Raw genomic sequence first — 24,173 nt, forward strand, 5'->3', positions numbered from 1 at the left:
GCACTCTCACACAGGCAGCTCGTACATGCACTCACACAGGCAGCTCGTACATGCACTCTCACACAGGCAGCTCGTACATGCACTCTCACACAGGCAGCTCGTACATGCACTCTCACACAGGCAGCTCGTACATGCACTCTCATACATTAGTAGTAGTAGGGGGCTGGGTGTAGTGGTAGCAGTAGGGGGCTGGGTGTAGTGGTAGCAGCAGGGAGCTGGGTGTAGTGGTAGCAGTAGGGGGCTGGGTGTAGTGGTAGCAGCAGGGGGCTGGGTGTAGTGGTAGTAGTAGGAGGCTGGATGTAGTAGTGGTAGCAGTAGGAGGCTGGGTGTAGTAGTGGTAGCAGTAGGGGGCTGGGTGTAGTGGTAGTAGTAGGAGGCTGGGTGTAGTAGTGGTAGCAGTAGGAGGCTGGGTGTAGTAGTGGTAGCAGTAGGGGGCTGGGTGTAGTAGTGGTAGCAGTAGGGGGCTGGGTGTAGTAGTGGTAGCAGTAGGGGGCTGGGTGTAATGGTAGCAGCAGGGGGCTGGGTGTAGTAGTGGTAGCAGTAGGAGGCTGGGTGAAGTAGTAGCAGTAGGAGGATGGGTGTAGTAGTAGCAGTAGGGGGCTGGGTGTAGTAGTAGCAGTAGGGGGCTGGGTGTAGTAGTAGCAGTAGGGGGCTAGGTGTAGTGGCAGCAGTGGGGGGCTGGGTGTAGTAATAGCAGTAGGGGGCTGGGTGTAGTGGCAGCAGTAGGGGGCTGGGTGTAGTAGCAGCAGTAGGAGGTTGGGTGTAGTAGTGGTAGCAGTAGCAGGCTGGGTGTAGTGTAAGCAGTAGGGGGTGGGAGGATGGGTGTAGTAGTAGTAGTGGTAGCAGTAGGAGGCTGGGTGTAGTGGTAGCAGTAGGAGGCTGGGTGTAGTAGTAGTAACAGTAGGAGGCTGGGTGTAGTAGTGATAGCAGTAGGAGGCTGGGTGTAGTGGTAGCAGTAGGGGGTGGGAGGCTGGGTGTAGTAGTAGTAGTGGTAGCAGTAGGAGGCTGGGTGTAGTAGTGGTAGCAGTAGGAGGCTGGGTGTAGTAGTGGTAGCAGTAGGAGGCTGGGTGTAGTGGTAGCAGTAGGGGGTGGGAGGATGGGTGTAGTAGTAGTAGTAGTGGTAGCAGTAGGAGGCTGGGAGTAGTAGTGGTAGCAGTAGGGGGCTGGGTGTCGTAGCAGCAGTAGGAGGTTGGGTGTAGTAGTGGTAGCAGTAGGAGGCTGGGTAGAGTGGTAGCAGTAGGGGGTGGGAGGATGGGTGTAGTAGTAGTAGTGGTAGCAGTAGGAGGCTGGGTGTAGTAGTAGTGGTAGCAGTAGGAGGCTGGGTGTAGTAGTAGTAACAGTAGGAGGCTGGGTGTAGTAGTGGTAGCAGTAGGAGGCTGGGTGTAGTAGTAGTAACAGTAGGAGGCTGGGTGTAGTAGTGGTAGCAGTAGGAGGCTGGGTGTAGTAGTAGTAACAGTAGGAGGCTGGGTGTAGTAGTGGTAGCAGTAGGAGGCTGGGTGTAGTGGTAGCAGTAGGGGGTGGGAGGCTGGGTGTAGTAGTGGTAGCAGTAGGAGGCTGGGTGTAGTGGTAGCAGTAGGGGGTGGGAGGCTGGGTGTAGTAGTAGTAGTGGTAGCAGTAGGAGGCTGGGTGTAGTAGTGGTAGCAGTAGGAGGCTGGGTGTAGTAGTAGTAACAGTAGGAGGCTGGGTGTAGTAGTGGTAGCAGTAGGAGGCTGGGTGTAGTGGTAGCAGTAGGGGGTGGGAGGCTGGGTGTAGTAGTGGTAGCAGTAGGAGGCTGGGTGTAGTGGTAGCAGTAGGGGGTGGGAGGCTGGGTGTAGTAGTAGTAGTGGTAGCAGTAGGAGGCTGGGTGTAGTAGTGGTAGCAGTAGGGGGCTGGGTGTAGTAGTGGTAGCAGTAGGAGGCTGGGTGTAGTAGTGGTAGCAGTAGGAGGCTGGGTGTAGTGGTAGCAGTAGGGGGTGGGAGGCTGGGTGTAGTAGTAGTGGTAGCAGTAGGAGGCTGGGTGTAGTGGTAGCAGTAGGGGGTGGGAGGCTGGGTGTAGTAGTGGTAGCAGTAGGAGGCTGGGTGTAGTAGTGGTAGCAGTAGGAGGCTGGGTGTAGTAGTGGTAGCAGTAGGAGGCTGGGTGTAGTGGTAGCAGTAGGGAGTGGGAGGCTGGGTGTAGTAGTGGTAGCAGTAGGAGGCTGGGTGTAGTGGTAGCAGTAGGGGGTGGGAGGCTGGGTGTAGTAGTGGTAGCAGTAGGAGGCTGGGTGTAGTAGTGGTAGCAGTAGGAGGCTGGGTGTAGTGGTAGCAGTAGGGGGTGGGAGGATGGGTGTAGTAGTAGTAGTGGTAGCAGTAGGAGGCTGGGAGTAGTAGTGGTAGCAGTAGGAGGCTGGATGAAGTAGTGTAGTGTAGTGGTAGCAGTAGGGGGGATGGGTGTAGTAGTAGTAGTAGGACTGGGAGCAGTAACATCGTAAGGCACAGTGTGGGGGAGGGGCGGGGAGCCCTGTCAGCTCCTTACATCCTCTCCTGTGGAGCTCAGTGTCTCTCTCCTGCCTCTCATTCTCCTCCTGACGATCTTCCTGCCGGCTGGGAGGTAAGGACCTTCACTGACAGATCTTCTCCCAGCTAGGGCTGCACGGGGGAGGGGGCGATCACTATTCATGTGTGAAGGGTCTTATCTGCGGCGCGCGGGAAGGAGGGGGGAAGGAGGAGGAGGGAGGGGGAGCTGGTGTTTGGCTTGTGATGTTGAAGCCCGCACACTTTACTTTCATAAAGGTGCGGGCTTCACAAACATGGCATGCAGCCCTCCCACAGTTTCAGGATGCTATGTGCTGAGCATGCCTGTGCGCATGCGCAGCACACAGTGACGGAGCTTCCAGTGCAAGTGAACCAGACGGACTCCGTCGGTTCACTTCAATGATCTGGAGGTGCCGTATAGTGTCTGTGTGTGTGTCGTGAAATGACGTCACACACAGACACTATAAACATGGCAGCCCCCTGTGCAAAACTAAATGTTATGAATACTACTCAAGCACTATGTTAAAAAAAAATAAAAAAAATCCAACACACTTATTTGTTCTTAGTACTATTCATTTAAAAAATTTCAAAAACATGACACTGTCCCTTTAAGGGGTGTAGTTTTCACACTGGGGTCAATTTTGGGGAGTTTCTACTGTCTTTGGCAACCCAGGGACTTTATAAATGCAACACTGCATTCACCATCTATCCTAGCCAAATGGTGCTCCTTCCCTTTGGAGGCTTACCCTGCATCGGCTTGGCACTTTATGTCTACATGTGGGGTATTTCTGTACTTGGGGGAAATTGCTGTACACATTTCGTGATTTTATCTTTTAAATCCTTGTGCAAATGAAAAAAAAAAATCAAGACTAGATCAATGATTGGTCTAGCCTTGATTTTTTTTTTATTTCCACAAGGGGTTAAAAGAAAAAAAATACAAAACGAGCGGTGCAGTGAGCATATGTACCCACTGGTGACGGGCAGATATGTAGAACATGTGCTGTAATAAATGGAAAAAAAAATCCAATTTTGTTTTCATTTTCATGGCATAAATGTGCCCATCACCAAGAGGTCCATATCCCCGCTGCACCCCTTGTTAGATTCCTTAAAGGGGTTGGCCACTTTATAGTAAAATAGGTCAGTACAATAGGCCAGTACAAAGTATTAGTAAGTGTACTTGATGTATATAATGACAGCGGCTCCCTGTGTACCTCATAGAGCTAAAATCCGATTCCCCTTCACCAGGCTGTGGTGCCCTGCTCTGTTTTGTTTCTGTCCATAAAATGGCTGACATGGAGGGGCATGTGACCAGGCCCTGTCCACTGTGTCCTCCATAGACATATACAGGCTCAGTGGTGGACACTGTGGGCGGGGCATGGTCACATGCTCCTCCATGTCAGCAATTTCATGGACCAAAACACCACAGAGCAGGGCAGCACAGCCTGGGGGAGGGGAGTCTGATTTTAGCTCTATGAGGTACACAGGGAGCTGCTGTCAGTATATACATTGAGCACACTTACTAATACTGTACACTGACCTATTTTACTATAAAGTGGCCAACCCCTTGAAGGTGTGTAGTTTCCAGAATGGGGTCACTTGTGGGGTCTTAGCAACACAGGGACTTTGTAAATGCAAAATAATAAGCATCTAATGGGAATGATTTTCTTAACTGCTACTTTAATTATAATTGTGTGCCTTTTAATCTCTCAGTAAAGTGCTGGTACAATATGTAAAGATAAAGCAAAGTCTCTATTAAATTACTTACCAGTTCTGGAGTTGGTCAAGGCAAGCATTTGGAGGACCTCCGATACAGGCTATTTGTTGTCTGCGTTTCCATTCAACAAGTTCTTCATTAATAAGGGAGCTCTGAATATGACCTGTGATGTTGAGGAGCTCTTTTATTTTATAAACAATATCCTAGTAAAATTAAGAGAAAAATATTGCATTTGATAAAGTGCAAGAATAGCTTAACTTAACCCTTTCCCGAATGCCCCACATAAATTAATGTAACAGATGGGGGAAGAAAGTATAGACAGGGCCTCAGTAGCCCATTCCATACACAGTGGGTGTCTGCTGCCGTCTGCGACTGCACTGAGTGCGAAGACCACGGTTTCACTAATAGCATTGCTAGTGGATATTGGTCTTTTTAACAGAGAGAAGAACAGTCCAGCTAGAAGTGGGGGATGGAAAGAAAGGTAATCAAAGACAGTTAATGGCTGTAGGGAGTTCTCTAATAGGGAAGAATGACAGAATTTTTTGCCAAGAAGAACTCAAGCAAATGGTCTACTGTCTACCTATTGTCAGAATTCAGAATGTGGTGAAACAAAGGGGATGGGGTTGAAACAGCTGCTGTGGCCGCTTTCGCTTTGCTAATATGTATATTTAAGGCAGCGGATATGAAACGAAGTATGGAGCAGGCTCAACAGCTGAGCTAAGTCCACTCAGCTACACAAAAGATGTCTGCTGTTATCTGCAAAAAATTACTGCAGCAGTCCCACTGATGTTTGCAATTTAATTCAGTGTTTCCCAACGCCAGTCCTTAAAGCAAAAGGTGTTAGTTTTTTAATTAATTATTTTTGTTTTATTTAATTAATATCTTTAAAAATAGTTAGACTTTTTGTGTTTTGTAAAATTAACCCATAGCTGCACCAGGACGTTATTGAACGTCCTCGTGCCGCTATGGGAGTTCAGAGGGGGGTCGCGCGGCGACCACCCTCTGAACTGCCGCGATCCCGGGTGCCGCGTGTAGCCCGGGATCGCGGCTATTAGCGGGCACGGTCCGATCGCCGTGCCCGCTAATTAAGTACTTAGAAGCAGCTGTCAAAGTTGACAGCTGCTTCTAAATACTTGCTTTTATTCATACCCGGTGGTCTAGTGGGGGGATCGCCCCCCTGCGGCGCGATTGCGGGGGGGCGATCCCTGCATCCATCCCGGGCCGGGGTCTGCTCCGTAATGGCGCTGATCCCGGCTCGGCATTCTATTGCTTTTGGCTGCAGCAGCCAAAAGTAATAGAACACCGATCTCATGGATTCATGCAGTATAACTATACTGCATGGATCTCTATGAGAGATCAGAGTACATATACTAGAAGTCCCCCAGGGGGGCTTCTAGTATATGTGTAAAGTAAAAGAAAAATGTATTTTTAATAACACAAAACCCCCTCCCCTAATAAAAGTCTGAATCACCCCCCTTTCCCCATTTTATAAATAAAAATAAATTAATTAATTAATAAACAAACATGTTTGCTATCGCCGCGTACGTAATCGCCCAAACTATTAATTAATCACATTCCTGATCTCACACGGTAAACGGCGTCAGCGCAAAAAAATCCCAAAGTGCAAAATTGCGCAATTTCTGTCGCATCAAATCCAGAATAATTGTAATAAAAAGCGATCAAAAAGTCATATATGCGCAATCAAGGTACCGATAGAAAGATCACATCATGGCGCAAAAAATGACACCTCACACAGACCCATAGACCAAAGGATAAAAGCGCTATAAGCCTGGGAATGGAGCCATTTTAAGTGACGTATATTTGTTAACAACGGTTTGAATTTTTTACAGGCCATCAGATACAATATAAGTTATACATGTTACATATCGTTTTAATCGTAACAACTTGAGGAACATGCATAACAAGTCAGTTTTACCCCAGGGTGAATGGCGTAAAAACACATTTCCCCCCAAAAAAAGTAATGCGTTTTTTTTTTCAATTTCACCACACTTTGAATTTTTTTCTGGTTTCCCGGCACATTTTAGGCAAAAATTACATCTGCCATAGCAAAGTACAATTAGTTGCGCAAAAAATAAGGGCTCACTTGGGTCTCTAGGTGGAAAAATGCAGGCGCTATGGCCTTATATACACGAGGAGGGAAAAACGAAAACGCAAAAATGAAAACTGGCTGTGTCCCCTAAGGGTTAAAGTGACTGTACCACCAGGACGAGGCTGAAGCACTGGAGGCGGGCCGACCCACCACCAGTGGGAAGAAACTCCAGCCCCTCCATGACGTGACTCCGATAGAATTAATGGAACCCTATCATAGAGGGGCGGGGGTTTCCTCCCACTAAGGGTGGGTCGGCCTGCCTCCAGTGCTTCAGCCTGGGCCTGGTGGTACAGTCACTTTAACAATAATGTGCTGCACTGGGGTCTGCCTCTTGCAGTAGCATGTGTAATGTCTCCCTTCATGACACCTACACAGTTGCTTTATGGCAGCCCTTAGAACATAGATTTGAATACACGGCTCCTGTCTGGTCTGCTACAATGTAGCTGTGAGCGGACATGCGCAGGAGTTGAAGAGGGAGCCAGACGCCATACTTCTGGAGCCCCCAGAGAAGGTGCACTGTGAGCTGCACTAATCTCAGCAGGTACATAGTAGCCATGAGCAGTTCTCTCCCTCTGCCCTTCCTCCTGCTTGGGCTATGACTGATCTGATATGCAGTCAGGACAGCTGGGCTCAGCTCCTACAGGAGGAGGGAATGCTCAGAAAGGTAGTTCATGCTGGGGCAGGGGAAGGCCAGCATGGTTAGATAGTGGATGAGGGAGGCAAAAAAACTGTTACACTGACAAGAATTTTTAAAAGCTGTCAATGTGTTAAACCCTTCTTTCCAAATGTCAAGACACTGCCTATGGCTACCTCACTGCATCTACTGCATATACACTCACCGGTCACTTTATTAGGTACACCATGCTAGTAATGGGTTGGACCCCCTTTTGCCTTCAGAACTGCCTCAATTCTTCGTGGCATAGATTCAACAAGGTGCTGGAAGCATTCCTCAGAGATTTTGGTCCATATTGAAATGATGGCATCACACAGTTGCCGCAGATTTGTCGGCTGCACATCCATGATGTGAATCTCCCGTTCCACCACATCCCAAAGATGCTCTATTGGATTGAGATCTGGTGACTGTGGAGGCCATTGGAGTACAGTGAACTCATTGTCATGTTCAAGAAACCAGTCTGAGATGATTCTAGCTTTATGACATGGTGCATTATCCTGCTGAAAGTAGCCATCAGATGTTGGGTACATTGTGGTCATAAAAGGATGGACATGGTCAGCAACAATACTCAGGTAGGCTGTGGCGTTGCAACGATGCTCAATTGGTACCAAGGGGCCCAAAGAGTGCCAAGAAAATATTCCCCACACCATGACACCACCACCACCACCAGCCTGAACTGTTGATACAAGGCAGGATGGATCCATGTTTTCATGTTGTTGACGCCAAATTCTGACCCTACCATCCGAATGTCGCAGCAGAAATCGAGACTCAACAGACCAGGCAACGTTTTACCAATCTTCTACTGTCCAATTTCGATGAGCTTGTGCAAATTGTAGCCTCAGTTTCCTGTTCTTAGCTGAAAGGAGTGGCACCCGGTGTGGTCTTCTGCTGCTGTAGCCCATCTGCCTCAAAGTTTGACGTACCGTGCGTTCAGAGATGCTCTTCTGCCTACCTTGGTTTTAACGGTTGGCTATTTGAGTCACTGTTGCCTTTCTATCAGCTCGAACCAGTGTGCCCATTCTCCTCTGACCTCTGGCATCAACAAGGCATTTCCGCCCACAGAACTGCCGCTCACTGGATGTTTTTTCATTTTCAGACCATTCTCTGTAAACCCTAGAGATGGTTGTGCGTGAAAATCCCAGTAGATCAGCAGTTTCTGAAATCCTCAGACCAGCCCTTCTGGCACCAACAACCATGCCACGTTTAAAGGCTCTCAAATCACCTTTCTTCCCCATACTGATGCTCGGTTTGAACTGCAGGAGATTGTCTTGACCACGTCTACATGCCTAAATGCTTTGAGTTGCCGCCATGTGATTGGCTGATTAGAAATTAAGTGGTAACGTGCAGTTGGACAGGTGTACCTAATAAAGTGGACGGTGAGTGTATATATCTACTGTATATATATAGGCCTTTCCCATAGCCGGGCAGGCTGGGTGATCGCCTGGGGCACTCACAGGTGGGGTGCGCCGGTGGCAAGCCCCCCAGGTCTGAATTTGGCTGCGATATATAGCATACCCACCTGGGGGTCACTATTCTGCTCTGAATAGCGCTTCAGGGAGGACCAATTGTACTGTGTAATTAAACTCCTTTTCCAAAAAAATATGCCCTGGAAAAAATATTTTTGAGCAGAAATAGTTTTTACAATGTTCACCGAGTAGTAAAACTGACATATCATCTACAAACTACAAGAATAAAGAAAATGACAAACTGGTACATAGGAAGAGAAGACCTTGCCTGTGAGGGCTTATAATCTACAGGGTGAGGTAAGAGACAGAAAGTGAGGGGGTAGCCATTATAAGAGTGGTGCGGAATTATTGTAGGTTGTAGCCTTTTCTAAAGAGTTTGGTTTTTAAGTTGTTTTTAAAGGTTTGGACGCTGGGGGAGAGCCAGATGTGTCAGGGTAGTAAAAGGTAGTATGAGGTAATCTCAGGAAAAATCCTGGAGGTGGGTTTGTGATGTGCAGACAAGGAGAGAGCACAAACAGAGGTCTTGTGAGAATCGGAGGTTGGGTGAGGGATGGTCATGTGATATAAAGTAAAAGATTAAAGGGGAACTCCAGGTAGAGGTTAAAAAAATGAAACCTTTGCAGAAGCATATAGCATTACTTACCTATCTTTTTTAGTTTTGAAACTACCAAAAATCCATTTGTTTTGGGGTTTTTGTTCTGTATTGTGTTTCTGTACTTCCTGGTTGAGCAGCATCTAGGCTGTGTTCACACAAAGCAGTTTCATTGTGTGTTACTGAATTATTTGCAGTACTTTATAATTTCATTGTGTTCCCACCCACACAGCACGCTGTATTCTCTACCTGTAACGCTGGTATTGGAGTAAAGTAAAGAACTTTTTGAATTTTTTTTCTTTTCAACTCCACACACATATTATGATTAAGCATCTTTTATCTTTTAGATTGAGCCCCACAATAAGGAGTTTATCCGATATGCTCTTACATGGGATATACTGTTTATGCCTCGTTTTTTTGTGCAGGTGGGACTAGCAATGCCGACTCTCTCTGCCATTTAGCATCATTTACTTGTGTTACTGCATCATTTTTGTGAATACGCTGCAGTACTGCAAAGGAACTCAAACATGTGTGAACACGGCCCTAATTTCACTGCACACTTCTGCACAATCAGAGAAATCAATGCAGCAGCTGCTTCTAGCTGGTCCGAGATGGTGAATCACTCAGGGGATTGGGGGATCCCGCCAAGCCTCCTGTGACATCACACCCTGCCCCCTGTCTGCATCATCAGCCTGTGCCTAGCAAACACACACAATGTGAGAGAGTCATGGAATATTTGTCTCCTAAGGTGGGAGAGCAGTGGGAGCAGGAGACAATGTGAGTTGGCAGAGAGGCCATTTTAATTTACTTCCTGGATTTTAAACAGCTACCAGAGTGGCAGAACCGTACGGATATGGTAACACATTGTATAGACACATCTATATAACTTAATAGAATTTTTTTTCCTTGTGTGGAGTTCCCCTTTAACCTCTTAAGGACATAGGACGTACCGGTACGTCCTATGTCCTCACTTGCACTTCAAAGCGGGGCCGCGCGGCGGCCCCGCTTTGAAGTGCCGCGATCCCGGGTGCCGCGTGTAGCCCGGGACCGCCGCTATTAGCGGGCACGGTCTGATCGCCGTGCCCGCTAATTAGCTAATCGGAGGCAGCTGTCAAAGTTGACAGCTGCCTCCGATTACCGGAGGCAACGTTTCCCTGGTGTCTAGTGGGGGAGATCGCTCCTCCGGGACCTTGTCCCGGAGGAGCGATCTCCGTTACTGATGCCGGCCGGGGACGCGTCCAAGATGGCGCCGTCCTCGGCTCGGCACTCATTTACTTCCGGCTGCAGCAGCCGAAAGCAAATGAGTGCCGATCTCATGGATCTCTGCAGCATATCTATGCTGCAGAGATCTCAATGAGAGATCCAAGTGTATATACTAGAAGTCCCCCAGGGGGGCTTCTAGTATATGTGTAAAAAAAAAAAAAAAAGTGTTGTTAATAGTAAAAAGCCCCCTCCCCTAATAAAAGTCTGAATCACCCCCCTTTTCCCAGGTTTTAAATAAAAGTAAATAAATAAATAAATAAACATGTTTGCTATCGCCGCGTGCGTAATCGCCCGAACTATTAATTAATCACATTCCTGATCTCGTACGGTAAACGGCGTCAGCGCAAAAAAATCCCAAAGTGCAAAATTGCGCATTTTTGGTCGCATCAAATCCAGAAAAAATGTAATAAAAAGCGATCAAAAAGACGTATATGCGCAATCAAGGTACCGATAGAAAGATCAAATCATGGCGCAAAAAATGACACCTCGCACAGCCCCATAGACCAAAGGATAAAAGCGCTATAAGCCTGGGAATGGAGCGATTTTAAGGAACGTATATTGGTTAACAACGGTTTGAATTTTTTACAGGCCATCAGATACAATATAAGTTATACATGTTATATATCGTTTTAATCGTAACAACTTGAGGAACATGCATAACAAGTCAGTTTTACCCCAGGGTGAATGGCGTAAAAACACATTTCCCCCAAATAAAAGAAATGCGTTTTTTTTTTCAATTTCACCACACTTCGAATTTTTTTCTGGTTTGGCAGTGTACTTTATGCAAAAATTCAGCCTGTAATTGCAAAGTACAATTAGTGATGCAAAAAATAAGGGGTCATGTGGGTTTCTAGGTGGAAAAATGCAAGTGCTATGACCTTTTAAACACAAGGAGGAAAAACCGAAAACGTAAAAACGAAAATGGGCCATGTCCTTAAAGGGTTAATGAATGGGACAGGTTGAGGACAGCCTTCTAGGTCATGGTTAACAATGTAAAAAAAATAAAAACTTGGACAAACTTACAGGACAAATTGAAAAAGCATACACAATCGAGGAGTTTTTTCCTTCTCATCAGATATAATGACCATGTATAACCCTTTCATATAAAAACTTGCTTAAAAGGAGTTATCTAGGCTTAGAAAAACATAATCACTTTTTTTTCCAGAAAAAAACCCTCTCTCCTGTGCTCAGTTGTGGTGTAATTTTGCAGTTCAGTTCCACTGAAGCTAATGGAGCACAATACTAATTCCATAAACAACCTGAGGACAGGGATAGCGTTGTTATTGCAAGAAAGTTTTTGTGAACAGACATTCTGCTTCCCACATTTCCAGAAAGATTCTCATTTCCTTTTATTTAGCTATTTTTGGGAGAGTTGTGACTGTAACTAGGCACGACTGCTGCTGATGATGATCAGTATCAGAGGAATGGGTGCTTAAGTGTCCCAACGCACCAGCAATAAATAATTACTGTGGAAAGGGGGGAATGCAAAATGATGGGGGAAAAATAGATTGATATCTATATATCTATTGAGATAGGTAAATAATCGGGTGACAAAACACATATGTAGGAATCAGGTTAGGTAAAAACTCAAAAGGTAAGAAGTGGGATATAAGTATTCTCAAATATTCTACTTTCAAAGTGTATGATTATGCATTGCGGAGTATGTCTCAAACCCTAGAAGCTACTCTAAGTTAATCTAGGAGAGAGAGAGGGCATAAACAACAGTGAGGATGGCATTCCATTAACTGACAGCTAATATCTGTCCACTGCATTTTTGCTCAAAAATTTTATTTGAGGCTGTGTAAAACCAGCCTGATACTCTTGTCAAAAAATGGTACAAGCAAACAAAAAGTGAGGGATATTTGGCTTGTGGGTGAAATTTATGGAAAACTTTACACTACACACTAGTGATATTATATTAGGGAGAGAGGGGCATCTATAAGGGAGGGAGGGAGAGAGGTGGTCATCTATAAGGGGGGGGAGAGAGGGGGGCATCTATAAGGGGGGAGAGAGTGGGCCATCTATAAGGGGGGGGGAGGGTAGGGGGCCATCTATAAGGGGGGGGGAGAGGGGGAGAAGTTTGTAGAGAGATGAGGATGGTGCCAGAGTGAGGAGCCTAATATGTCTGTCTGGCAGATTCTGTGGGTTCGTGGCTCTGAGAATTTCTCATGATGGCCCAGGACGGATGGAGAAGAAAATTAAAAGGGAAGAACTACGATAGAGAAGACGTCCCCTGTCAGTCACCTGATGTAACTGCAGTGTAATGTATATGGTGTATAGAGCCTGTGTAGAGCTGCGTGGACCTCTATATGACTGGATGAGGTGATAGTGTTCTGTGTACAGTGGTGTTAGTCAGTATGTGGTGGTATTAGTCAGTAGCACCGGTGATGTTAGCCAGTAGCAGCAGTGATGTTAGTCAGTATGTGGTCGTATTAGTCAGTATGTGGTCGTATTAGTCAGTATGTGGTCGTATTAGTCAGTATTAGTATTAGTCATATATAATCACTGAATATTCCAATAGTCACTTAAAATACCAAACACATTATTCCACAGCCATCACCTTTGCACTCTGTGCCACCAGTTTTTTCACAAGAGAGTCTATTTGGGCGCTATTCAGACCTTATAGCGTTTTTTCACAGGTTGTTGGCACCCAAATCTTCCTCTAATTATATGTTAACCAGTATGTATTCTTTCAGCACAGTACAGGGTACAGTTCAGACCTCTTTGCGTATTTATTGCGTTTTTTTGTCTGTCCATGCGTTTTTTGCACCCAAATCTTCCTCTTATTGCTTATTATACAGTACATATAACAATTAGTGGTATTTGTTATCCGTGTATACTTTCCAGCTGTTTTCCCATATTGCACATATTATTTCATATTGCACTCATATAATGGTCACAGTCCTTTCTATTGCACTTTTGTATCACATTTATAGTCACTACTTAAGGTCCCGATTTTCCCATATATAAAAAAAATTCAAACAAAAAAATGTTTTTTTTTTCTGAAGATATATTACTTCCCTTGTTCATGGGGTTTACTTCAGTATTCTCATGATCCGGCCCAACGTGTTTCCGCAGCCTCTCATCAGGGCCCTTGCGGCTTCATTATTTTTTGGAGATCTGGGACGTTTGTTGTGTGCTGGTGCATAGCTCTGATGATAGCTGTGCACTCCCATCATTACTTCCACAGTAAATGAAAAAAGGGAATGGCTGATGAAGCCATACCCACTATATGAACTTACAGAAGGACCAGGAGTGGAGTAAAAGTTAGCTAAAAATGTATTTATTGGGTAATGCACATAACACATTTTAAGAGTACATGGCTCTATTCATCAGATAAGGTGCACCTTATCCACCTTTTACTCCACTTCTGTACCTTCTGTAAGTCAGCGCTGGTTGTATAGTGGATACGGCTTCATCAGCCATTCCCTTTTTTTTTTTTTTTCGTTTACTTTTTTGCTATCTACAAAAGGCCCTTATTTAGGGAGCATCCAGTTTATGTACTCGTTGACTAGCTTGTGCAGCCTTACACTTGCTAAGGAAGCTACCACCACACCTGGATCCATCTGTACCCCAGTACCTGGGGTGATACGCATTAGGCTCAAGGGGCTACAAGGTGATCCTGGAACCATCTCTACTCTTCTTCTCTAATTGTCTGTGGTATCACACGAGGCGCCGCCTCTTGCCTGTTTTCTATTTTCTGTTTACTTCCACGGTGACAGATCGGCCTCCACAAACTCCTCTTCAAGAAAGGCAGAGGAAGCACTAAAAACCCTTAATCCCTCATCACCAAACTTCCTGGTGGAGATTCCTACCAGGTTTCTCAAAGACTGACTTCTGCTGGAGGCTTGCCAACTAGGCTTACCAGCTCACAGCCTTAGGTATGGCAGGAACTTTGCCGCCACTCACCAGTGCAGACCCGGCGATCCAAAACACCATCCCAGATTGAGACCAGCGATGGACATTACATGTGTCTGAAAGGCGCACACAAGCAGATTCCACTCTATTGTTATAGTCTCTATACATTTACAGATGAGTCATTGCCAATGCTGTTTTCCTGTTCTTCCAAGACCTGTTTGTGAAATCAGCAGGTAGTTTATAGGTTGTTATACATCTACTGTCTAATTGTTTAGGTCTGATGTGACCTGATCAGTGCACATCGTGATAATTAATTTCTGTGCCACCTTGGTTGTACGTTACCTGTCTGAAAAAAAGTCAGAACCTCAAAAATTAGGGAGGAAAGGGTTTCAGTCTGGGATCCCCATGAGATTTTTTTTTTTCATAAGAGTTTACAGTGTGTTTTTCTCATGTGCTGGCTCTTAGAGCTAGGGCGAGATTCATACACAACCAAAACAAATAAATAAGATTTTTGAAGACTATTATACCTCCCTTTATGCATCTCCCCCCTTGGACCTTGGGCCTCTATATACCTTTTGTGGGATCTTAACCTACCTTCTTTGTTGGAAGAACAGCGAGAAATCTTAAATGCAGACATTTCTAAAGTGGAAGAGTAATAAAGGCTGCTCATAATGGTAAGGCACCCGGGCCAACAGGTATACAGAATTCTTTACGGCACTTATGAATCGATTCACACCAAACCCAACTAGCCATTATAATGACTTGTTTGCCAGTGGCTTTACATGGGCTCTTGGCATACATAAGAGTTCTCCACAAAGTATGAAAACATCTGTTAGACCTGGCCTCTTATAGCCCATATACTTAAAGTGTCACTGTTTTTCTTTTTTTTTTTTTTTTTTTTTGCAGAAACCAATAGTCCAGGCGATTTTAAGAAACTTTGTAATTGGGTTTATTAGGCAAATATGCCATTATTTGCATTAAAAAATACTTTTCCCAGGTCCCCCTCTCCTCTCTCTCATCCACAGCTCATTATCAGGAAATCTGACTCACTTACAAAGTTTCTTAAAATCACCTGTACTATTGATTTCTGGAAAAAAAATTAAACAGTGACACATTAAAGTAGAAGTCCAGCGAAAATTTTTTAGTAAAGTATTGTATGGCCCCCCAAAAGTTATACAAATTACTATTATACAGTTATTACGGGAAATGCTCATCAAGGCTTCACTTCCCAGATAAAAACGGTGATGTCACAACTCGACTCCCGGAGCTGTGCTGGCTTTGGCTGCTGGAGAGGATGACGACAGAGGGATGCTCATTGTCCCTCAGTGTCCCCCTGCCATCAGGGGGCGATTTTAAGAAACTTTGTAATTTGGTTTACTTGCCGAAAAATGCATTTTTATTATGAAAAAGCAGTCTGTCTTTATTGTTCCTTATGGAGAGGGGAGGGGTGGAGGGAGATGAGGCACCAAAACAGGACAACAAAGTTAATTTACAGCTACATCACCCGGCTATCTCCTCTGCAGTCAGCACTGACCTCTCTGACTTCTGAATAGCAACAGTTCTCACTGTGTAATCCTTTGTTCTCTGCTGCCACTAACCTCCCTCCTCCCCCCTGCCCTCTTCATAGAGCTGATTTGTATAAGTAATGATTTGTATAACTTTTGGGGGGCAATACAATACTTTAACATTTTCGCCGGGCTTCTACTTTAATCAATAATGATACTGAACTGCTTGCTAAAATTTTGCCAGATACGCTGGCTGATTTCTTGCTGGATATGGTTAAGGATAACCAGGTGGGCTTTAAACGAAACAGATCTGCAATAACCAATATTAGGTGATGGCAGTATTAGACAGAGTGTGACACTACATGACTCCTCCTTTCATTATAACATAGTATTGGAAAAGGCCTTCGTTTTCCATAGCATCTAGTGGCCCTCCTACACACCTCCATTCTCCAGCTCCCTACACAGATCAAAAGCTCCATATTGATGAGGGATGCTATAATGGCATGGAGGGAAATCCGTAAACTGTTTTGTGCCCCATTTTTACTATCTAAGAGAATTCCATTACTTGGTAACCCAGAAACACCTTGAGGATGTAATCCTAGGTTAGAATTTTCTAGGTTAGGTTATAGCCCACTAGGCAGTTCACCCTATAGAGAAGCTGTGGATAAATCAATAAATGTGCTTGCAGCCTGTATCAGGGATAATGGTGGAAGTGGTGCTCAAGTCTCATTGCATCCAACATCAAAACCACAGATGGACAGACGGATGGTGTTTTTGCACCTCTCACCCTCTGCAACGCCCCGTCATCTGGGTGCAATATCCTTGTGTCCACTGCTGCCGCTCTGCAAATATTCTCCCCGATGTTGGATGCAGCCCCGTTCTGACAGCATGGACAGCAGCGTTGGCTATTGCATCACCCCTTAACTTCTATAACTCCATCGGTTGGGTGAAGAACGCCCTGCCCATGGAGTTATAGAAGTGGTGAACTAGCTCCATATTAGGTGAAATACACCACTTCTAGTGTAGAGTCGGTGTGCAACCTTTGTGTGACTATTTTGAATAGTTGCACATGAGAAATCACGTCTACTTTCAGGATAAGCTGAATGAGGCAAAATCGGCATATGTCAGGGAAAAGTGGCCAAATGTGGCAGCATTTCCATTCTATATAAAACTTCTAAACGATTGATCAAATCACCCATGATATTTTAAAAGATAAAGACAATTCTGCCCACAGTGATACCAAATATATTATTTGTTTTTATTTTGGTTTACATTTTATTTATTTTTTAATGGAAAAAGGGGGGTGCTTTTAACTTTATTATATGTTTTTGTCAATTATTATTTTTTAGCAATTATTACATCGCTAATACTGATCTATGCAATGCAGGCTGAAACAGACTTTTATCAGCAGAGACACCTAAGAAGCAACAAGTATGGACCTAAGGGGATCGCTGGTGCAGTCATTAGCTCTAGAGTTCTACACATAGCAGCCGCCCCCCGATGCCTATGGAGCGGGCTCAGCTCCACAGCCCCTTAACGTCAACTGACATATATAGCCCTATGGCTGATGAAAAGGGGTTAAATGTTATTCCACTAATTTCTGAAACTCCTCTTCAGACCCAGTCCACACCACCGGGATATCATCAATGTATAAAAACTCTATAAAAACTGTTTAAATGTAGAGAACAGGTTCACACTGCAGTATACAAATTGTTCCTCCCAAAACGAGTAAACAAAGTAGAGCCCACTAGGACAGTAAAGGCGGTGGGTGCAGCTCACTATAATCTCCAGGGCCAAGGTCACAACTAGGCAGTGACTACCCTGATCACTAAATATCAAACAGAGAATAAAAGAAAGAAGCCTAGACCTCAAATCTAGTGTAGGTATGCAGATGGGTAAAAATTGGTATGTGAAATGAAAATGGATAAGTGAAAATCCACAAAATGACAAGAACAGAATAAAAGCAGCTCAGGCAATGGCAACCCTAAGTAACAAAAAAAAAAGAGAGAGAGAGGAGCCTGGATGTCCAGGCAATATACCTAATGTCTACTTGATAGTCCAAATAAAAAGCAATTTAATATTGGTAATAAAAGTAAAAATAGTAAAAATCTCAAAGCATAGATCAATGCGTCATTGGAAAAACCGAGATATAAATATAACTACTAACAAACACACATATTAGAAAAAAAAAAAAAAAAAAAACTGTAATACACAGTTTAAAATGCAACATGTAACCATAGGGCCCTTATGGTGTTATGCTAGTCACAGCCGTGGTAAAGAGACACAACAATAGCGCATTGGAATATATTAAGCACTGTAGAACTATAAGTCTCAGCTGGACTGTGCTGCAAAAAAAAAAAAATGGAATCACACTGAATTGGAATAAAACCACTGGGATTGCAGGAGTGGCACTGTACTGTCACAAGTCTCAGCTGGAATACACTGCAGCGAGAGTAGAACCACACTGAACTGGGATTGCTGGTATTGCACTGTAGTACCACAAGTCTCAGCTGGACTACACTGCAGCGAGAGTAGAACCACACTGATAAGCAATGAAACCACCCTGGGATTGCTGGCAGTAAATGGAGTGCTGGTGCTTGACTCCTGGTTAGTCCATGGACTCTCTGCTCATTAGCATAGGGGAGATATTTTAAAGGAGAAATCCAGACAATATTGTGATATTGGTGTTAAAATAGAGGTTCAGTTCAGGTTAGGCTTAGTTTAAATTCACGGGGAACACTCTCACCAGCTGATCAGTAGCATGGCCTTGTTCTCAGATAGATGCAGGAAGCTGAGGTGCTAAGTCGCCGAGTCCTAATGCCAGTGGGTTCTCAATCTGATTGTTGGTAGCAGGGCCCCTGGCTACATGCGGTGGATGTATAGATGAACAAAATGTATGCCAGTGCTGTGAATATGCCAGTGCTGTGAATATGCCAAACACTCCTGGGTTCCTTCCTCAGTGGCTGAATTATGAAAGAGAGCCCACACTCATACAGTGACAGTACAACCTGTCCCCAAAAGTAAAAGCACTTGAATGAAAAATCAATTCCAATGCTTCACAAATGATACACATGAAATCCTTTCCAATTCTGAGTAATAATTAGTATACACGTTAAGAACGTTCTAATGTCTTATGTGAAACTATATGCTTAGTACAACCACAGATGCTACCCGGACATCAATGTAAATTGTCAGTAACTCGTATAAGCATCTTGCAGTCTTTTAAATGAGAGGGCTCATGTTGGAGGGGTGGCTGTAAACAGCAGTCCAAAAATTTGTAAAGTAGCTCCTGCTTACAGGTCATATTTTCATAATACACAACTCGTTTTATTAAAAAAAAAAAAGTAAGAATATTTACATACCTGTCTTTTAATACCTATGGCAATGTACATGTTTTGTAACACCAATTTTTCCTGCCTCAATTCATTCTGTGCAAGACGTTCACTTTGCACATTATGTTCATTTTCTGGAGAAAAAAAATAAGGCAATTTTAATTAATTGTTATACAAGAAAATAAAGTTGACATTACCAAGAACAAGCATAGTTCATTAAGAAATAAATAATCCCAAGAAAAAATTCTCACATTCTGCGCGTCCCACTGTCATTTCTGTGTTCAGTGCGAGGGGTAGTGGGGGATTTGTGTTTGGTTTTCGGGGTGCTTGGGGGAGGAGGGGGAAGGGCGCAGGGAGAGCATGGATGGGACCTAGAGGTGCCAAGCTGAACGTGCTTGGATCTGCTATGTCTACCTGTGACATTATACATGTCTTCAGGGACAATCCAGGCCCCGGAGACATGATGGATGGTGGCAGTTTAACTTTCGTGCTGTAAAGACGTGTGCCAAGAGAGCTCCATGCGTGGAAACACCTTTCACCCAGATCCCAGTCCTCCCCATCTCCCCCTGGTATGCCTGGAAAGCGCAGGAGATCTGTGCATTAGACCCCGCACTCGCTGACACACTCCATAAGCCTGGAGCAGTTTTACCGGACTCAGAGTCCCTCTCCAGCACAGGCCTCTGACTCTAAGACAGCGTCCTCACAGCATGACAGAGAGAAGCTGAAGAAACTGCAGTGGTCCCCAACAATCACAGGGTGAGCCTCAATTAGTGCGGTGGTGATGCTATACCTTCTGCACAGAGCCCCAGCTTATTACAGCATGACCACGCACATGTCTCAGAGTGGGAGGCACTATCATCACACCACGTAGAGCTGCAACTCCTAAGTAAGCTTATACAGGCATTACCCTTTAATAGGGACTTAGGGTACTATTACACGGAACGATAATTATCATCATGACAACGTCGGGCGCCAACCGCGCACCGCTGCGTGTAATAGCGGTGCGTGGCCGGCGACTAACGATATACATTACCCATCCACGTTCCAGGGCTGCTCCTGCCGTCCGCTTCTCCCGGGGTCCCGCACGCGCTCTAGCTTAACAGAGGCCTGTCAGCTGATAGGCCGCTCAGCCAATCACAGGCCGCGGCGGGTATAAATCAAAACTCCAAAATTCTTAAAATATAGAGATTAGAGTTTCCCATTATTTGTGAAAGAAAATGTCTTGTTTCTCTTGCTTATCTATTGTTCCTGAAGAATACATTAATTCTTTACCATGGGATGCACCTCCCCGAGTTCCGACCCATTTACCTCTAGATATTTCTTTTATAATTATATCTATGTTCTATTCCCATATCTCTCCTTACTAAGGAATAGTTTGGAGGGCTCTGACTAAGAACCTGGTTAAGGCCCCCCGATCTCTCTCCACATCCCCCTATGGGGCACCTCCAACAACCAGTAGCCCAATACCCACCCGGAGGGAAAACACCTATTTAATTTTAATAACCTTATTACATATACTTTGTTATATATTTGTACAAGAAAAAGAAGCAAATTATTCAATCTTAATAGATTGCTCCATATTTTACAACTTCCATGTATACAGGAGTCTTCGAGCGATCCAGACCTTATAGAGGCCTCTCTCCCTATTCCCGACTCCTCTTCATTCACTCCAATACTCCAGACCACATTTATAACGTAGCCTAGGGGCATCTTCCTGGGGTGGCTATGAGTCAACAGTATTTGAACACCATGTCTTCACCGCCTATCCCAGTAACCATCCAACCACTTCTCCCAAGGTACAGTCATGTGTTATATTCCATTTGTTATTGTTTTTACTCAATATTTAATTCCTTCCATCTCCAGTATTTACCCCTTCCAGATGAGATCAGTCCCCTTGGTTGGCAAGCGCCCCACAGTAGTAAGAATCGACACCGGGAGCCTGCCCCAGTTCCCAGAGTCACCCCCGCCCCCTCCATACTATCATCCCCTTTTCTTTGTTATTACGTAATATCCTCGGTTCTCGGGGAGTGCATCCCACGTTTACAATCACATACATTTTATTATTTATATCAATCTTCTATCTCCTTTTTGAGTGCTACATAGTATCTTTTGCACTCATCTCAGGTAATCTCTAATCTCCACTCTACTACCTTTCTCCTTACCCCCTCTCTTTCCTATCCAACCCTCAAATAAAAAAGAAAAAAAAAGAAACACACACAAAACAAAACAAAAAAAAAAAAAACACATAATAAATAAAAAGATTCTCCCTCCCCCACCTCTCTATACTCAGTTCTGTTATATCATCAGATCTTGACTTTGTGGCCATTTTGCCCATGCTTTGCAGAACTTTTCGATTTTATCGTTTTTTTGTGCCCCAAAATACTCCATCATCATTATTCTCTTCATTTCTCTCTCCCAATCTTCAATATCTGGTGGAGTTACTGAGATCCATTTCTTTAAGATACAATTCTTAGCCACTAACATTCCTTTAAGAGCAATCTTTTTTTCCTCCCCTCTTATGTGTAAACTCTTTCCCTCTCCCAAGACACATACCTTTGGGTCTTTCTCTATCTTGATATCTAAACGATTTTCCAATCTCAATATCACCTCCCCCCAATATCTATATAGCTTGGGGCATCTCCATAATAAGTGAATCAAGTCCCCCCCTTCGTGATGACACTTTACACACCTATCGGTCTCTCTTATTTTCATTAAATACAACTTACGAGGGGTATAGTGAACCCTATATATAATGAAAAACTGTGTCACCTTGTGATTAAGCCTACTACACCCTTTATCTATATCAGAAAATATTTTATCCCAATCTATATTTTCATCCTCTAAATCTCTCCTCCATTTTTCCCTAAAATCATTCTTCACCTCTTTCTGTGAGTGCCCTCTAATTATTGTATATAATTTCCCTATCAACCCTCTTTTCGTCCTTCTTACTTTATACAACATACCTTTATATTCCTGTGTTTTAAATCGCCTCTTATTTTGTGTCCTCCCTATTGCGTGATTAATTTGTAAATATCTATAATAGTCTGTCTCTCTAACCCCAAATTCCATTCTCAGTGTCTCTAGTGATTTAATATTACCTTGTACATTAAATAAATGTTCTACTTTAATAATCCCCTTTTGTACCCAAAACTTAAACTCTTTTATTTTTTGAAACTGTGGGAGATGCATATTTTCCCAAAGGGGGGTATACTCATTGCTAGTCGTGATTGCCATTTTGGTTTTAGTGGCTTTCTATGTTTTATGTGCCAAGAAATTTAAAGGATTTATTTTTGTCTCTTAATATTCCAGCCTCCAAGATGGTAGGAAGATCTTGAAGCCATTTTGTTTTTTTAGATTCCCAATAGTCTGTAAAATCAAAACTATCCCCTTGGATTATATAAACCATCTGGGAGGCCAGAAAGTAGAGCTCAAAATCAGGTAGATTCATCCCCCCCTTATCACTAGGTAAGCACCATATATCATATGGGATTCGTATTGATTTTTCTCTCCATATTATTTTATTACATATTTCTTTTAACTGGGACCAACAATCTCTACTTAACCATACTGGACTATTGGCTAAGATATATAACCACCTGGGGTAAGATGATTATCTTTATAATCCCTAGTCTAGCAGCAATACTCAGGGGGAGACCCCTCCATACTTTCAGTTTACCTCGGAGTTTTTCCAACAGTGGTAACAAATTAAGTTTAGAATACTGATCCACTTGTGCCGACATCACAATTCCCAGATACTTAAACTCACTACATACAGTAAACATAGGATTAATTTCATGTCTTCTTCTATCTACCTCATCAAAAAACATAATTGCAGACTTTGACCAATTTACTCCAAATCCGCTTAAAAAACACCTTAGATTCCAGAATTACCGCACTAGCAAAGGAAGCAGAGAGATCCTGACACCATATGCAAGCACTTGCCTTACAGTTAGACGACCAAGAGAACAGAGAGTCGAAAAAAATGCATAAATAAGAGGTCCTACTGAGAATAATTGTGCAGATATGGCAGTTAGAGGTTCTGCCTTATTCAACACGCTTTCTCTATAGACAGAGTACATAGAGTATCCAGAGCCTTCATTCCAGAAAATACCAGCCCATGTGACGTGCTATGCCATTTACATTATTAGGCTATGTTCACACAACGTGTATTTTCGTAAAACCACGGCCGTAATTTAGACAAAAATACACATACCATTGCTGGCTATTGAATCCCGGCCGGAGCGTATACACATAGTATACGCTCCGGCCGGGATCCCTAGCGGCGCCGCAAACAACTGACATGTCAATTCATTGAATACAGCCACAGAAAATCATGTCAGTGCACACTGTGGAGCGAGTGGCTACGGCCGCTCGCTCCAAAAAGTGCTGTGGGGAGTTCTGATGCGGGTGCGCACGGATGCCCCCGCATCAGAACTCTGCGGGGCTAAAGATCATCTGGCCAGTACTGCAGTTACTACCGGTCTCTTACAAAGTGTGCACATAGCCTTATACAGATAAGGAGATGATTCTCAGTGCAGTATGTGATTTTGGGCAAATAGACTTTGAAGGGTGCTACACAGATTAATAAATCCTGGAAGAAGCTCGCAGTAGCGAAACGTACATCGGGTCCTGGACCTAGGACTCTCCGCTTATTACTATTGCTCACTGGCAGGTCTGTGGCCAGGCTGGGTGTGATAGGATTTCCATGATATTGTAGCTGGCTCTCCTGCATTGTCTGTGTTCCTTGCTCTTTCACGCTCATTTACATTCTCATTGCATTAGCTGGACCTTTACCATTTTTTGCACTTTATGATTACAGGTCCTGCTTGTCTTGCTATTAGGGGGAATACTGCATAGTGATTGTACTGTATATGGTATTTAAGTTTTTTTAGTTGGAGGTATGTCCTGGGGTCCTTTCTTTTGCTACATGTGGAGTCTTTTATGTCCTTTCTGAAACTTTTTTGTATTGTGTTATACAGACCCATGTATGTTTTTTAACTAACTCTTATTCTATGCAATAATAAAGATTTGTAAATAGGGAGTAGTAGGCTCTCGAAGGGCGATAGACACATATAGATCAGAATATAATAAGTTTGGTTAAGGCACAGTGAATCTTATAATTTCCAATTAATGGGTCTATAATTTAATTTTGTACATAGACAAAAATTTAT

At 43.9% G+C, this 24,173-nt stretch overlaps 1 protein-coding gene across 3 annotated transcripts in view; it reads right to left on the bottom strand.

Moving 5' to 3' along the window:
- Positions 1 to 24,173, bottom strand: part of STAT1 (signal transducer and activator of transcription 1) — a 997,040-nt gene that overhangs the window by 812,144 nt on the left and 160,723 nt on the right. For all 3 annotated transcript variants that reach the window (XM_069983571.1, XM_069983569.1, XM_069983570.1), the window contains exons 7-8: positions 19,033 to 19,136; positions 4,255 to 4,406 (exon numbers count right to left, since the gene is read on the bottom strand). In XM_069983571.1, the coding sequence (XP_069839672.1) occupies positions 4,255 to 4,406; positions 19,033 to 19,136 (256 nt within the window). The remainder of the gene's footprint in view (positions 1 to 4,254; positions 4,407 to 19,032; positions 19,137 to 24,173) is intronic.

Source organism: Dendropsophus ebraccatus, chromosome 9 (assembly GCF_027789765.1).
Source record: "Dendropsophus ebraccatus isolate aDenEbr1 chromosome 9, aDenEbr1.pat, whole genome shotgun sequence".
NCBI classification, from domain to species: Eukaryota; Metazoa; Chordata; class Amphibia; order Anura; family Hylidae; genus Dendropsophus; species Dendropsophus ebraccatus.